Source organism: Lissotriton helveticus, chromosome 7, assembly GCF_964261635.1.
Source record: "Lissotriton helveticus chromosome 7, aLisHel1.1, whole genome shotgun sequence".
Lineage (NCBI taxonomy): Eukaryota > Metazoa > Chordata > Amphibia > Caudata > Salamandridae > Lissotriton > Lissotriton helveticus.
Window position 1 is genome coordinate 559,260,316 of NC_136068.1, and position 16,119 is coordinate 559,276,434.

The window sequence follows — 16,119 nt, forward strand, 5'->3', positions numbered from 1 at the left end:
CCCCCACACCCAGGGACTGCCTCCTCAGATTCTCTCACTACCACTTGCTAAAGTGCCCCTCATCTCTCCAATCATAAGTAATTACTCAACACAGCGCTTCCCCCTGAAATCAGCGCCCCCTCCACTGGTCGCTCTGCCGTAAAGCCGGCACTGTGCGTAGAGCAGCCACAATATTTGACAGTCACCCGAGTCATATTTATGGCACTTTTTGAAAAAAGCCCCTCAAAAATGAGTTCTCAAATCTCCTCCGCTTCATTTGGCCTCCTAACCCTAAATTGTCATATTGCCTTAAATATACAGTCTTATTTTAATCATTTGTATTCTGGCACTTGGAGTCCGATATGTATAATTAAATAAAAAATAACTAAGGCGGGGGCAATCCGTCCGCCATCATCTCTCGTTTTCCCCCCTGCCATATTAGTATGGCGGGGGGGACCTCGGCGGACAGAAAGACCGTCCGCCGCGTTTCCGCCCCGGTCGCCTTGCGGCCCGGGCAGAAAAGGAATAATATTGTGGCGGTGTCTATCAGACACTGCCAGCCATATTAGGATGGGCAATAGGCAATGCCTTTCTGTGCCAGCAATGCCGCCAAGGAAAGGCAGGCGGACTTCACTCTGGGGGTCCCGTGCGGGCCCCCAGAGTGAAGGTGAGTAGGGGGGTGAGCACAGGGGGTACCTGTGGTACCCCCCTTCATTTGCATTCACAAAGCGGCAGGCACCGCTCGGCCACTACCGCTTTGTAAATGCAAATGATGTAAAGCATTTTTAGCATTGTGGCGGGCGGTGCAGAGAGCACCACCCGCCACAATGCTAAAAATACAGGATGTGCCCGCCACTGTGGCAGGCACATCCTAATACCACCCCCGGGACCCCCGCACTTATGGCGGGCGGTCCCTATTACCACGAGGATAGCTGGCGGGCAAAGTCCGCTCGCCATCCTAATGACCCCCTAAGTGTCAAAATGCACAGAACTTTAGGTTTGCCTTAATTAGATATACAGAGGAAACAGCATGAAGCCAAATGTACACACTCAGTTCTGTCGATGCAGCATGAACAAAACTATTAGCTCCATAACAAGAAAACAAGCAATCAAAAAGCAAGAGTCCAAATTTCCCCACATCTAGGGCTGATGCATGTAAAGCATCAATCTAACCCTACACTATCACTAAGATGACATCCCTAAGTTTATAGAAAAGCATTTTTTTTTTACAAGCGACTAGCTTTAGGGAAAAGAAAACAATGCATCATACATGTACAGTGAATTATGCATGACCAGTAGTGTACATACTAGTGTAAATGAGACGTGAGCCTGCTAGCTTATTCAATTGGGTATCATCTAATCTCCGCACCAAGGTCTTCAGACATTTGATTGAAAATCTAAGTAACAACACACAAAAAGAGGACATCTGAAAAACGCTGTGCCAACCAACACCTGACCCGCCATGTTGACTGAGCCCAGCCAACATACAGCCATGACCCACCTCGACCGAGGCAAAACCGGGCCCCCAGGCAAAACGGAAGGCCCGACCAACACAAGGGATACCCCCACGAGGAAGAAAAAAGCAGCGGTGGTCACATTCACCGAGCACTAATGCCCCTGACCACAATGGGCCACATCATCAATGACAGGACCCAGCTGTGCGGCGGTCCGCCCAGAGAGGGCTGACTTGCAGGGAGCGAGGCACCCCCGCTGCGAACAAGAGGATGCGTCAAACCAGCACGGTCCGTCCAAACCGCTAACAACACTTGGACCACTACACCAAAGATAAGCATTTATAATGAGAAGAATAAAAGTGTCAGTCATGGAGTCTTCCTAAGAAGTCTTTCCACAGTTGAGATAGGTCAAGTAGCATGAAGCCATATCTCTGGAGAAAGAGATTGATCTGTGATGCTCCCTCTCCAAGAGGGAAGGAAACTGGAGTGCAGGCTCTTTCCCTAACCCACACCAGTTATTCACAGGTAATTTCCCATCATCCTCCTTGTCCACTAAGCTTACTTTACCACTATGTTCTCTTTACTCACCTCTCGCAACAGTTCAACCTTGGTTCTCATGCCTTCTCCCGTGTGAAGCCGACTTGTTTCCCCTTATCGTCATCAAAGCATAAAATTGTAACTTCTTCTCTTCTTAACCTAAACGCTAAAACAAAGACATTATTTGGCCTAAAAGAATGCTTCGCCACCTGCAACACTAAACGTGAGAAAGAACAGCTTCCACAGTGCACATGAATTTCAGAACATTAAACCTAAAGCGAGTTTTTCAAGGATTGCATTTCAGGCCTACAGCTCTAGCTAACATAAGAATGCCTCATTTAAAAATTGCGAATTACAAATGACACAACACAATTTCCTAAATATGGAAAACATTATTAAACATCTCTAATACATGAGCAGTGTTAAACACAGGTTCTTCTCGTTAGCCTTTTCTGCCAGTTACATTTATTTCTTAAGTTAGCTATCATATCACATTTTCAGTTATCTAAAATAAGTCACAAAATTATATTATATTAACACTGTTCACATTTCTTGCATTCTTGTTTACATAAAACATGTGCGTGAGCTCTACACGTGATTATAATGCACCCCTATATATGCATCAACGCAAATGCGAAATTTCCCATTCCATCAGCTGCAAGTTTAATATGAAAATGTGAAAAGCTGAGCTCAGATTACTCCTCAGTGCCAACTCGCTGTCTTCAGTTTCAAAACAGGGGCTGTCAACCTCGCAGAGTGTGATTGCCAGAGTAACCAGAGTAGTGCACATTTGCTGTGCATTCAAATGCAGAAGTCGAATGTCAAGCTATGTATTCTGAAAAATGTCTGCGTTCTTGTAAGCAGTCGTGGCCAGTCTATTGGGGTGATGGGCCATGCCCCCCTACCTTTTGCCCCTCACAAACAGTGTCTGTCAGGCTGAACAAAGGTCAGCCTCACAGACACTTTTCATTTTCAGGAATCCAGGAGCCAGACGTGTAAATGCGCAGGCTCCTGGCTGCCTGAGCGGAAATTTGCTGGGCTGAGGAAGTCTCTGCTCCAGTGGGTGTGACCTCCTCAGCTCAGGGAAGATCCCTGAGGCCCTACCCCTCAGTGACAAGGGGTAGCGTCAACGATTGCCTCACACCTGGGCGCTTCAGTTATAAGCCCTGATGCTCCCATGGTTGAATGTCAATCAGTGACACTTCATCACAGAGTGGGGTGGGGTCAGCAGTCTCACTGACTCCATCCCACTCTGTGATGATGTTGAGACTGCTGCCTTCCCCCATTGGCTGACCTTAAGTCAGCCAGTGGGGAAAGGCAGCAGTCCTAAGCCTCCTGGGACCTCCAAGGCACAGCAAGCAGGTGTATGTGTGTTTTTTAAAGATGTTTTGTGCATGCGTGTGTGTGTACCGGGCCGGCTTTAGGGTGGTGCGACCGGTGCGGCCGCACTGGGTGTGACCTAGAAGGGGGCAATGACCTCGGGGAGGGCTGTGAATAGCAATAAAGTACAATTTAAAAGCACCTGCCGCAGAGTTCCCTGTGCAGCATCAATAAAAATGTCATGATTACTCTTGTGAATAATGTTACAGCTAGAGAGAGATCAGTTTTGTCTAGTGGCTCGCCGTAATTTAAGCATCGTGAGCGTTCCTATGCCTGCTGCACAGAACAGATCTCTGTTTTGAATGGATAGCGGACTGGAATAGTAAAGTCAGCCTTAACCAGTGTTTTAAAACAAATGAAATGTATTTGAAACAGGGGATATGGAGAAATGAGGGGCACTTTTGCCCAAGTGGTAGTTGTAGTGACCCAGAGTCACAGTCAGCAGTCTAGTGTTTCTGTATGCCCTACACTAAACACCCACCCACCACTGATGTCACTGGTCAGGTGACACAGCTTTAATAAAAGGGGCCGAGCCCATGTGCTCTAGGCCAGTTGTACCATGTAGCCCACTGTGTCTGCGTCAGTCCTTTCCAGCATGAGGGCTCAGGGCCCCCAACATTACATTGGCGATGAGGAGGGCGGACGCTAGCCACGCGTGCCGCAGATAAAAGAAAAACCCCGGAAAGAAGAAGGGAAGTGCCCATGTGCAGGGCACCCTCCCGGGGAAGCGGCGCCAGCCGCCGAGAGGCCTGCAGGGCATAAGCCGAGCCCGGGGCCTGCCTGCAGACAAGAAGGTGACCGGGAGCCTACCCCACACCTTCTGAGCCAAACCTGCACGGCCCCCTGCGTGGGGTGAAGAGGAGCGGACCGACCGGAGCCCACCCGCATCGGCCACGAGAGAGTGACCCCCACAGAGTGCGGAGCAGACCGACCGGAGCCCACCCGCGTCGGCCGCGACTGAGCCCTCCTGCCTGGGGTGAAGAGAGAGCCGTGCAGAGCCCACCTGCATCGGCCTCCACCGAGCCCGGGGCCTGCCTGCAGACAAGAAGGTGACCGGGAGCCTACCCCACACCTTCTGAGCCAAACCTGCACGGCCCCCTGCGTGGGGTGAAGAGGAGCGGACCGACCGGAGCCCACCCGCATCGGCCACGAGAGAGTGACCCCCACAGAGTGCGGAGCAGACCGACCGGAGCCCACCCGCGTCGGCCGCGACTGAGCCCCCCTGCCTGGGGTGAAGAGAGAGCCGTGCAGAGCCCACCTGCATCGGCCTCCACCGAGCCGAAACTGGATGCCCCACAGACGCGGTAACCACGGTGAGACCTCCGCGGATCCCACCCGTGTGAAAAGTGAAGGCCCGTCGGCCGAAGGTGAGCCCAAGCACCGAAAGCGGAGCCCACCCGCTATAAACTGTACACGATGCCCCTTAATAAAGCAAGACTCGCGGAGCCCACCCGCGGCCTGCTTGCATCGTCCTTTGTCCCCTGCCGCGCAGCGTGTGCAATGTGAGGCTGCGGCGGCGGGGTTAATGAATTTCGGCGGGAAGCGCCCGCAGCGTGTGGAGAGCTGCAGGGCACTGGACACTGAAGCGGAGCCCATCCGCGGTGGCGCCAACCAGGTGACCTCACCGGAGGACACCACGGACCGACCGGAGCCCACCCGTGTCAGCCGCGACTGAGCCCCAGCAATAGTGAAACCAACGCGGAGCCCACCCGCGTGGTTGAATAGACTCGCCAGCCAGAGGTGAGCCCAGACTGAAGAGCCAAAGCGAGCCCGCCTGTAGCGACGCTTTTCCCCGCCCGCAGCGTGTGAGGAGTGTAGCTGCGGCGGGAGGGAGGCTGAGGAGAGCAAAAGAAGTTCCCAACGAGAACTGTCCCAGGGTGAAGGAAGCCCGTAGTGTCTGAGAGCGACCGCATGGCCCCGCCTGTGTTGCCAGCCAGGCCCAGGGAGGCTGCAAGGAAGAGAACTATAGCCTGGGGAGTGCCTGCAGCGCCACCCGGCCGACCCGAGCAGCACCGCATCGGCCACGAGACGTGGTAAGGAGTAACTAGAGAAAGTACCGTCCCGGGGAAGGCATTCCCAGAACCAGCAAAACACAGGGCAAACCCACGTGGGACACCAGCAGCGCTTCCTCAGCTGGCGGTCCCTCCCCCCCACCACAAACACTCTTGCGCCCTACTGAAAAGGAATAGCACTTACCGGACGGCCTGCTCCTGATGTATGGGGTCAGCAGTGGCTGCAGCCCCTATGCAGCCTGAGAGTAGCAGGGACCTTAAGGAAAGAAGACAAGAAGGAAAGAAAGTCTCGGGGCAAAGCAGGCTGCTGCTGGATGAAAGCCTACAGCCTCACTGCCATCTAGTGGCCAAAAGGGAAAAGTGCACCTGCCATCAGAATTGGACTTAGCTGCAGGACTGAGAAAAGTTCACAAGGACATCAGGGCAGCACTACAATTGTGTCAAGGGGCAACAGACGGCATAGCGCCCACACCGCCACACAGCAACACAAAACTGGCGCAGCGACGCCACACGGCACTAAGGAAGCAAGAGGAGGATCTAGAGTGCGACACGGCCAGGAGCTGCCAAGAGAAGAGAGGGTGACACAAGCACACGACAGCGCAGGGACATTGCGGTGAGCACATCTACAGGAGGAAGATCTGCGCAGAATACTCTCCCTCACAGATGACGACGCCACGTCAATACACAACCTCCTGAGGACAAAAGGAGACGGAGCAGGAATGCGCCAGAACATTCAGGAACACGCCAGGAGATAGCGCAGGAACGCGCCGGAAGCAAAGCATTGCGCAGGACAGCGCAAGGAGTGAAGGAACCCCACACCCGCACGGCAGGACCGCGCAGTACTGCGCCGGAACGTGCCAGGAGCGCCAGAAATCAGGAGCACCAGAGTGACGTTGCACAGCGACACGCCAATGCCACAGAACAGCACTGCGCAGGAACGTGCAAGGAGTGAAGGAACTCCACACCTCAGGACCGAACAACACTGCGCAGGAATGCGCAAGGAGTGAAGGAACTCCACACCTCAGGACCGAACAGCACTGCGCAGGAACGCGCATGGAGTGAAGGAACTCCACACATCAGGACAGCACAGCATTGGGCAGGACTGCGCAAGGAGTGAAGGAACTCCACACCACCACGACCGAGTAACGCAGGGATCGCGTCCTCGGAGACCTGTCAGTAGGTCATAGCGAAGATGACTTGCCAGAAAATCACCGCCAGATGCGGACCAGTCAGTTGGTCGCCCGGAAAGAAAAGGAGAAGATGACCAGTCAGTTGGTCGCCCGGAAAGAAAAGGAGAAGATGACCAGTTAGTTGGTCGCCCGGAAAGAAAAGGAGAAGATGACCAGTCAGTTGGTCGCCCGGAAAGAAAAGGAGAAGATGACCAGTCAGTTGGTCGCCCGGAAAGAAAAGGAGAAGATGACCAGTCAGTTGGTCGCCCGGAAAGAAAAGGAGAAGATGACCAGTCAATTGGTCGCCCGGAAAGAAAAGGAGAAGATGACCAGTCAGATGGTCGCCTGGAAAGAGAAGGAGAAGATGACCAGTCAGATGGTCGCCCGGAAAAAGAAAGGAGAAGCTGACAGTCAGAAGATCAAGGCTGCGAAGATGACTTGCCAGAAAGTCAAAGCTAAAGTAACTGAATATTCTGACGTGAAGACCGACGTGAAGTTCAAGAAGAGGTCCATGGACGGGACCCAGAAGAGGTCTGATAACACCGACCCGAAGTAAAGGAGGAGCGACAGGAAGAAAGGTGCGATGCCTGGTTTTGGTCATTGGAAGAAGAGAAGGCGTGTCCTAAGGGTAGGACGCAACCAGGGAGACACGTGTGGAGTGCACGCCACACGGAGATGGCCTGGGTAGTTAAGACAAGAAAAGGGACCGATCATGTCGTGAAATGAATGGAGGAGAAGAAGGGAAGTGAGTGCCACGGTACCACTAGAAGATCACAAGAAGAGAAGAGGTGTGACCAGTCAACTCACACACCCATCAGAAGAAGATGGTGACATGCACCAGAACACCGGAGTGCAGCGGAGAACAAGGCCTGGCATGAACACCGGCGGCACAAGTCAAAGATATCCACCTACAAGCCATCCATCCAGGTGGCGATCGCAGAAGAGGGCAAGTTTGGACTGTTGACAACAATCTACCTTTGGGGTTGAGCGGAAGATTGGATGGCGAGAGTGCTCACACATCCGGCTGAGGAACTGACCACTCCACACCAACCCGTGGCAGCCCAAGAAGCAAAGGCCTCAAGGGACTCTGGTGGCAGCAAGTCCCGCAAGAGAGACAGATCCACAACGGTGCGTCTGCAAGACCCACGGAGAGGAAAGCTTTGCGTGCAAGAAAAGAGTCAACAGCGTAACCTTCAGGTGGAACTAGGACACAACGGTGAAGATCGTGGAGCGCCCCGCTCACGGCCCGAAGGCTATGGTGGAGCAACATGACCGAAAACACCAGTCCAGTGGAAACCTGGCAAAGAGGTCCTCCCGGACATCTTGTGAGAGAGGAATACCATCGAGAGGGGCATCCTAGTGAGAGGGATGTATGCACCTACTCCTTTCATCTGCCCAGAAATACTTTGAAGCCTGCCCAGAGAGATCACCAAGGACCAGGACTGAAGAGGAGAACCGAGAAGACAAACAATACTCAGATCATGTCACCCTTCTCTCTAGCTACCAACCGTCACCAGTGGCGCGAAGCAAAGACAAGTCAGAGAACAACGTCCAGGCGGCGCAGACAGAAGATAGGACCCGCCGAACAATGGTGAACCATGCCACAATGACTCATTGTCCTGGTTGCAGTAACTACACCATCTGCGGTCTGCAATCCGCCAAAGAGACTCGTTTCAAATTATAGAGTCCAGTGTTATATTGTATGTACATTTTCTTTCCCACAGGTTTGAACTTTGTCGTGGGGTTTGCGAACTGCATTTTTTCTCCCACAGGTTGGACTTTCCTTTGTTTTCATTTTCCTCCAAGTTTGGGAGGGATGTAGTGACCCAGAGTCACAGTCAGCAGTCTAGTGTTTCTGTATGCCCTACACTAAACACCCACCCACCACTGATGTCACTGGTCAGGTGACACAGCTTTAATAAAAGGGGCCGAGCCCATGTGCTCTAGGCCAGTTGTACCATGTAGCCCACTGTGTCTGCGTCAGTCCTTTCCAGCATGAGGGCCCAGGGCCCCCAACATTACAGTAGTGATGGACTGCGAAGAGTTGGTCATATGAGGGGGCGCCAAAAAAGATTGTTGCACAGGGCGCCACCGGCTCTAAAGCCGGCCCTGTTTAGAAATCTACATTTGTGAATGGGATAGTTCATTTAGACTGTATGGCTTGAATAAAAAACTTTCTCAGTTAATTAAAATCATGTTTCAAAATTCAGGACCTGCTGTAGAATCTCTGGAGGCTGGTCTCACTACCAGGCTCGGAGTGGGGGGATCCATAGGCGCCAGTGAGGGTTTCCGAATAGTTCCTTTTGACAAACAACCCTACAAGTAAATTCCGCCATTTTATTTCCTTCAGGTACGGGGCAGCCTCGCGACCAACATCATCAGTGCTGTAACGTCTATGGCTTCAATGTTAATCTACATTGCATATATTTTTACACAACAATTATTTTATATTTGGAGGCCCTCTTGCGAGTATCACGAAGACCGAGAAATGTGTGAGAAAGCTAAGCAAACTCAGGTAAGTGCCACTTTTAACGACTTGTTACCTACCATTAGGTAAATACAACCCGACAGCTGGAAATGGGTGTATTTGATGCTAACAGTGCAGTTTTATTGTTTGTTGGGGTCGAAGGGAACACCAGAATCGTTTGACTAACTGCTGTGCTCAAGAGCTAAGTTGATCAACTTTGGCTTGAACAAAACATAGAGCGAGATCGTACTTGCAATCTATTCGTACCTATAGTCTGTCTATAGGCCGTACTTTGAGTATCACTGATATAGAGGAATGTCAGCAATATGGGGGAAACAGTCAATAGCCTCATGCTGTCAAAGGGAACTTTAACACAATCACGGATGAAAGAAGATGGAGATCTGCAGGCGTAGAGTTGGGAGGTAGGAGCCATTTGGGATTGAAAAAGTTTGCAGAGGCTATGGGTCTCAAGTGTGTATGGTAACTCGGGCATGAGGGCGATTTACTGTTCAACTACTCAAATGCACATGTACCTTTCCAGAGTTGGCAATTTTTTTATTTGCTTTGCATTCTAGAGAGGTGAAAATCCTGGGCTGCAAGAAGTTGGACTGTGCGCCCCATGTCATGACTCTAGAGATTGAATGCATGAGAATTGAAATATCAATTGACGTTCAAGTGTCTGAAAATGGCCAAGTGGCACATTGTCAGTTCAGTCGATCATAAAATAGCTTTGGGGCAGCAGGGGACCCAAGGGGGTGCAAAAGTACTATTTTTTTCACACAGCGCTGGACAACAATCGATGTTGCTGCACTGCGTTACTTGAAACAGGACACCGATATATCTACTAAGATATGGTGCCTTCTGCCACACACACCCTTACACAATAGTGCAAGGGTATATACGTGATGTCTAGCATAGGTTTCGTACCAGAAGGACTGCCTTCCAGTTGGAAATTGCATGCTTATATTTAGTTTCAATGTTTTCTAAGTGTATAGGTATGCTGTGCATTATAGTGCAAATGCTAAGTTAGAAAATAATTGAGAAAAAAAGTTCTTAAACATTACGCCTGCCTTTCGGAGTCATAATTTTTGGGCTCTAAGACTCTTTCTTTTTTAGTAGATAGGGCTTTGCGTCAAAATCCATTCATTGCTGCACATGAACACCCATGTACCATCCATTGGACACCCCTTGATGCAAAATAGAGCAAAGTAGCATAGTACTTTATCTCTAATTCCCAGCGAAATGAAGTAAATCCCAATTCAACGTTGCATCAGTTTGCATCACTTTTTGTGCCACTGCACCGACACAAAGTCTTGATAAACGTTGTCTAAATAGTATGAAGGTAGAGGGTGACTTGTTAAAATTAATATGCAACATCTCCCAATCCAGAAACTAAGAGATACTTTGCAATTACAACAGTGTAATTGAAATAATGTGTCAGATGCGATAAAGGTTTAATAGTATACATAGCATTGCAGAGGAAGTTATCAGTGGTGGCTGGTTATCCCTGAAAGTGGTAAGCATAATACTTGCTTCGGGTTCCTCTCATAGTTTTCTAAATTTGCCTTGGGTGCCCTCACACACAAAAGCACCCATACACTAACACTCACTGTTTCTCACACACAAACGCACCTGCACACACACACTTTCATAATCACTGACCCCCCCCTCACAACAAATGGTGTACAGGGTCTCCCATTTGAACTCTTAGGGTTACTGGTGTTTTAATTGTGCTTTAATTGTGTAGCGGGTGCAGCTGCACTGGGACCTATGTGCCCCGGTGCAACTGCACCTGCTGACCCATTGATATAGGCACCACAGACTCACTCCCACTCCCTCTCCTCTTCACTTGCTCATTCTAACTCACACTGTTTTACTCACTCGCTTTCCCTTAATCACTCTCACTCACTCATTGATTCTCACTGTTTCATTCTCGTTGACACTTTCAAACACTATGCTCAATCTCATTCTCTCTCTTAGTCTCTCACAAACTCACTTTCACTTGCACATGCAGTTTCCTTTTTTGGCAACTCGGAGGCTCTATGGCACAGCAACTCAGAAATCAAATCTGGTGCTGGACACTGGAACCTGCAAACCATGATTCTTAACCAGGAACCAAACAGAGCAGCAGGGCCAAGTTTTAGAGGCATGAACACTGTTAAATTAAATGAGTGCAAGTGTAATAATGGAATTTACAGTGGCTCCATGGTGTCACAGGTGGCAGAGCTACGCTCTTGAGCCCCTGAAGAGGAATCACCCCTGGAGTCAGTAAAGGTGCACTACTACTGCCATCTACCCTGTTGCTGTGCTTAATTTTGGGGAAGCTTGCACTGCTGGTGCCAATGCTTTGCCTATGTTGGGTAGCGGCTGAAACTTTTTGTGCTAAAAAAAAAAAAGAACGAAAAGTTCTCTGGCACATCCATCCATACACACATGGCACTAGAAAGATCTGTATTTACACCTAACACATTTTACCTTTAAATTAACACCCTCAATCCTCTTCTAATAACATACCATGCAACACTACACACAACATATACAACCTAATAGCGCAATATCTAACACTGTGCAAAAGGAGGCTCAGAATAAACAAGCATCACTGTGCCATTCGAACGACAGAAAGCGCTATAAAATGCCCATAACACAAAAAAGCCAAAATAGCTGGCATTGCCAATGTTTTTCAGCATATTCACCATAATTTTTGTGAAGAACGTTTTCTTAATGCTACTTGTTGGACTTGGCCCTTTTTGCAGTGTCATCCTTGAACTTTTTGCCTTCCTCCTGTTTTTTATCTGACCTGTTTTTGCTGGTTTTATGACTCTGGGCACTTTACCACTGCTGATCAGTGCTAAAGTACATATGTTCTCCCTTCTGTAAATTGATGTATGGATTAGTGACTCCATGATTGGCTGATTTGGTTTACTTGTTAGACCTTAGTACAGTGCACTGAGTGTGCCCAGGGCTTGTAAATCAAATGCTGCCGGTGGGCTTGCAGCACTAGTTGTGCCACCCACCTGAGCAGCTTGTAAAGTGTGTCCAAGGCCTGCCATTGCAGAGCCTGTGTGCAGTCTGGTACTGCCATGTTGACTGGCAAGTGTGCCCACTTGCCAGCCCCTAAACCTTCCCTTTTCTTCATATCAGACACCCCTATGGTAGGCCCAAGGGCAGGGTGCATTGTAAGTATAAGGTAGGACATGCCCTGATGTGTGTGGCATGTCCTGATAGTGAATTACAGCCATTTTCGTTTTTCACTATTGCAATGCTCCCTGTTCCTTGTAGGCCAGAATGGGCAGTTTGATTATTACATCTTATAATCCTAACTGACCCAGGGAACATGGTAGAAATTCGAGTTTAGTATGCCTGAACTCAGAAAGATAAAATGCATCTTTTAGTGAAGTTGGTTTTAACATTCGTGTTTGAAAATACCACTTATAGAAAGTAGGTATTTTCTTGCCTAACTATCCAAACCTGCCTCTGCTAGGTTGTGTATTCCTTGTCTGGAGTGTCAGTGACAGGGGCTGGGGGATTCCAGGAGACAAGGTGAGTCAGCACAAGGCTGAATAAAGAGATCTACATGAAGAGTGGTGGGAGGAGTTGCACCTGAGTCTGAATAGGGTTGTGTCTTCCCTCCACAATGCTGGCTCCACCTCCTGTGGTGCGTCTGATTTCCCTGGCCTACACTGTGAAAGGAAAGAAGGAGTCGGGTAAACAGAGTGCTCCATGACTGACAAGAACTGGTTTGGACTAGGCAAAGGCCTCTCTGCCTTCAGAGAAGAAAGATAATATTGATATAAAAAGGGGGACCCAGACCCCCGAATTTTAGATCACTACTGGGAAAAGAAGAAGAAACCTTTGCTGAGGAGAGGAACCAGAGAGCGAAACTGAGAAGGAGACTATCCCTAAGCTTGAGGGATTGGCCTGGAGTGGCTGCCTGACTGCCAAAGAGAGGAGAAAGGAACTTTGTGCTACTTTCAATCAACTTGTAAAGGATCTCCAAGGGCTTGAGATAGAGCTTGCCTCCTGCTGAAGTCTCAGGGACAGCAGACTTCACCCACAAGCTTTTCCCTGCCTTCCCTTGATGGGAATTGAAATGCCTGCTGTTGAGCTGGGCCTTCTGAGAGACTGCGTGTCGCTGGGAGCTGGAAGCGCAACTCAAGACGAAGAAGCGTTTTGCCGCCGTTGTCGCTGCATCACTGGAGAAGAGTGTCGCAGTCGCAGCAGACGCCGTCCCATCACTGGAGAAGCGTGCTGCTGCTGACGACCTTGCATCACCCGAAGCACCTCGCATCTCCGGAGAAGAGTGTCGCCGTCGCAGCAGATGCTGTCTCATCGCATCACAAGGTGCCCCGCATCCCTGGAGAAGAGAGTCGCCGTCGCAGCAGACGCCGTCGCATCACCAGACAAGCGTGTCATAGGGCCTGTCGCGGCTCAAGAAGATTCACTGAATCGCCGCACGGCCGTCGTGCGTGCACGCATCACCCCTTCATTGTTGCAACTTCAAGACAACGCCATTTTTGCTGCATTGCACCGGATCTTCATTGCATCACAGCGTTGCTAGCCGTGCCGCCACGGAAGCGCAGTAAGAAACCGATGCATCACCTCCCCATGCTGAGAAGAACCGACACATCATTGTCCCCTCCGCAGCAGTAGGGAACCGACTTTCCACTGTTCTTGCGTGTAAGGAACCGACGCATCACCTTCCCTGCAACACTTTCATTGTATAGCGTTATGCATCCTAAGGTACATTGAACAATAAGTGTTGCATTTACCATCTTAAGAGAACTAAGCTATTTCTACCATTTTATGTACAGTATTGTGGATTTTTATCATTTGTGGTCTTGTGTTAAGTCTATATAAAGATACTTATTTTTGATATACAACCTGTGTGGTGTCCATCTGTAGTGTTGTCACTGGATTACTGTATGTGTTCACAAATGCTTTACACACTGCCTCTGACATACACCTGTTTGCTCGTGCAAATGCTACCAAGGGGGTGAGCAGGGGTTATTTTAGGAGTGTACCCCCTTACCCTGACTAGACGCAAGGGTCCCTACTTGGTCAAAGGTACCTACCTCTGCCAACTAGAGACCCCCAAATCTAACACTACTCTCGATCCTCGTCCATCAGTTCGTCTTTTATGACTCTGTGTTTTGGAATAAACACAACATTGAAATATGCTCACTTCCGGTGCTTGAGTTATCCCCGAGTCATTTACCTGTCTCCTTCAAACTCCACCCCTCCCTTCCACCCTCGTCTGGACTACGCACATTTTAATCATTGCATTGTTCAACACAATATCGTTTAAGCCACCAAAAACGTGGAAATAAAAGGCAGAAAAGCCGAAGTGGGTGTGTCACGATTCGCTCCCTGCTCTCTCGTGTCCACCACCAGGGGGCTAAATTGTGGGACTTTCCAGTGTTCTAATAAGCTTCCGGACACTCCCCTGCAAACATATACTGACTTTCAGCCATTTGGACGCTACTCGGAAATTGCTATCCGTTCCCAATCCATGCCGGGTTTTGTGAAAGCCAGTCTACTCATGCTTGAAGCCAGCCTGCTCATGCTTGAAACTCCATAACATATAATTCTCTGCTCACTGCTTCATCTCCGACTCTGCAGGACAAGGATGGATTGAGAAATTCAGCTCACCTGTGGCTAACTGCTGCTAGCCTGCTCACAGCTGATGCACGTGATTATTGTGAGCTCTTTAAACCCCAGCTCCTTTCAGTCCACTATTGGTCATTGTAGCTGTGTTATGGTGAGGCCGACTCCTGTTTCTTGAGCTTTTGGTATCTTTTTTTCGAGAGTTTTCTGAAACATAGTTATTCCTTGATTCCTTGATTCCTGAGCTATAGTTACTCCTTGATTCCTGAGCTATAGCTATCCATGTTCCTGAACGAGCTCTGCCTGCCAGTATTACCTTGATTCCTGAGCTATAGCTATCCTTCTTCCTGAACGAGCTCTGCCTGCCAGGTTTACCTTGATTCCTGAGCTGCAGTTGTTCCTTGTTCCCGCTTAGCACTTCTTGCAGTGCTCTCTTGACTCCTTGATTCCTGAGCTGTAGCTATTTCTTGTTTCTGAACTAGCACAGCCTTCTGTCTTTTCCTAATTCCTGTTCCTGAGCTACAGCTATCCTTGTTCCTCATTTAGCACTGCCTTCATTGTTACCTTGTTACCTTTGTTTCTGAGCTGTAGCTATCCCTTGTTTCTTCATTTCGGAGCTGTAGCTAATCCTAGTATCTGTATTATCAGTGCTACAATGATTCCTGAACTGATGTTGAGCATTGCTACCTTTGTTCCCTAGCTGTGATTAATCCTTTTTCCGGAAGTAGCTCTGCCTTCGGTGCTGTCTTGATTCCTGAGCTTACCTATTTACCTGTTCTGTTGAACTAGTGTTTCCTGCAATGTTATCTTGTTTCCTTAATTTCTGAACCAGTACTATTCTAGTGTACCCTTGTAGCCTCTTCTCCTGTATTGACCTTTTCCAGACCCTGCTTGTCTCCCCGTTACCTTTGTTCCAGTTCATAGTTTTGTTTTCCTATTTCTGCTGTCTTGCTTCTAGTTCCCTTGTATATTTGTTACTTGCTTTCCACCAAGTGTGTCCTTTGTTTTCCCTCCTTTCCTGTTAAGCACTCCTTCTTGCTAGCTCCTTGTGTATTGTGTCTGTGTATTTAGTTCTACACCCTTGCTGTTACTGCCTTGCATGTTCCTGTTAGATATCCATAGGTATCAGATCCACAGACCCTGGCTTTGCATGTATATCCTATATGTGGGTATTTGCAGTCAGTATCTGTAAAGTAAAGTAAAAGTAAAGTCCACATTTGTAAAGCGCACAATCACCCGTAAGGGTCTCTAGGCGCTGGGGGGCCGTCGGGAAGATTAAGCGAGCTATTGCCCAGAGTCACATGGTGCTGGGCTGATCTGCCGCCGGAGCCGGGGATCGAACCGTGGTCCCCAGATTCCAGCGTCAGTCGCCCTGGCCGCGGCGCCACACCTCTTCCACAAACAGCAATTGTGGGTGAGGAACGTATTGAGCTTCATTTTTACCGTGTGGAGCTCCTGAGTGCTTTACGCCACATTCCCTTTATTGTTAATAGTGTGTGTTTTATATATATATGTAT

At 49.3% G+C, this 16,119-nt stretch overlaps 1 protein-coding gene across 2 annotated transcripts in view; it reads left to right on the forward strand.

Annotated features, from left to right (window-relative positions):
* Window positions 1-16,119, forward strand: part of LOC144766890 (membrane-spanning 4-domains subfamily A member 4A-like) — a 462,568-nt gene that overhangs the window by 324,428 nt on the left and 122,021 nt on the right. For both annotated transcript variants that reach the window (XM_078650601.1, XM_078650600.1), the window contains exon 5: window positions 8,882-9,046. In XM_078650601.1, coding sequence (XP_078506727.1) covers window positions 8,882-9,046 — 165 coding nt within the window. The remainder of the gene's footprint in view (window positions 1-8,881; window positions 9,047-16,119) is intronic.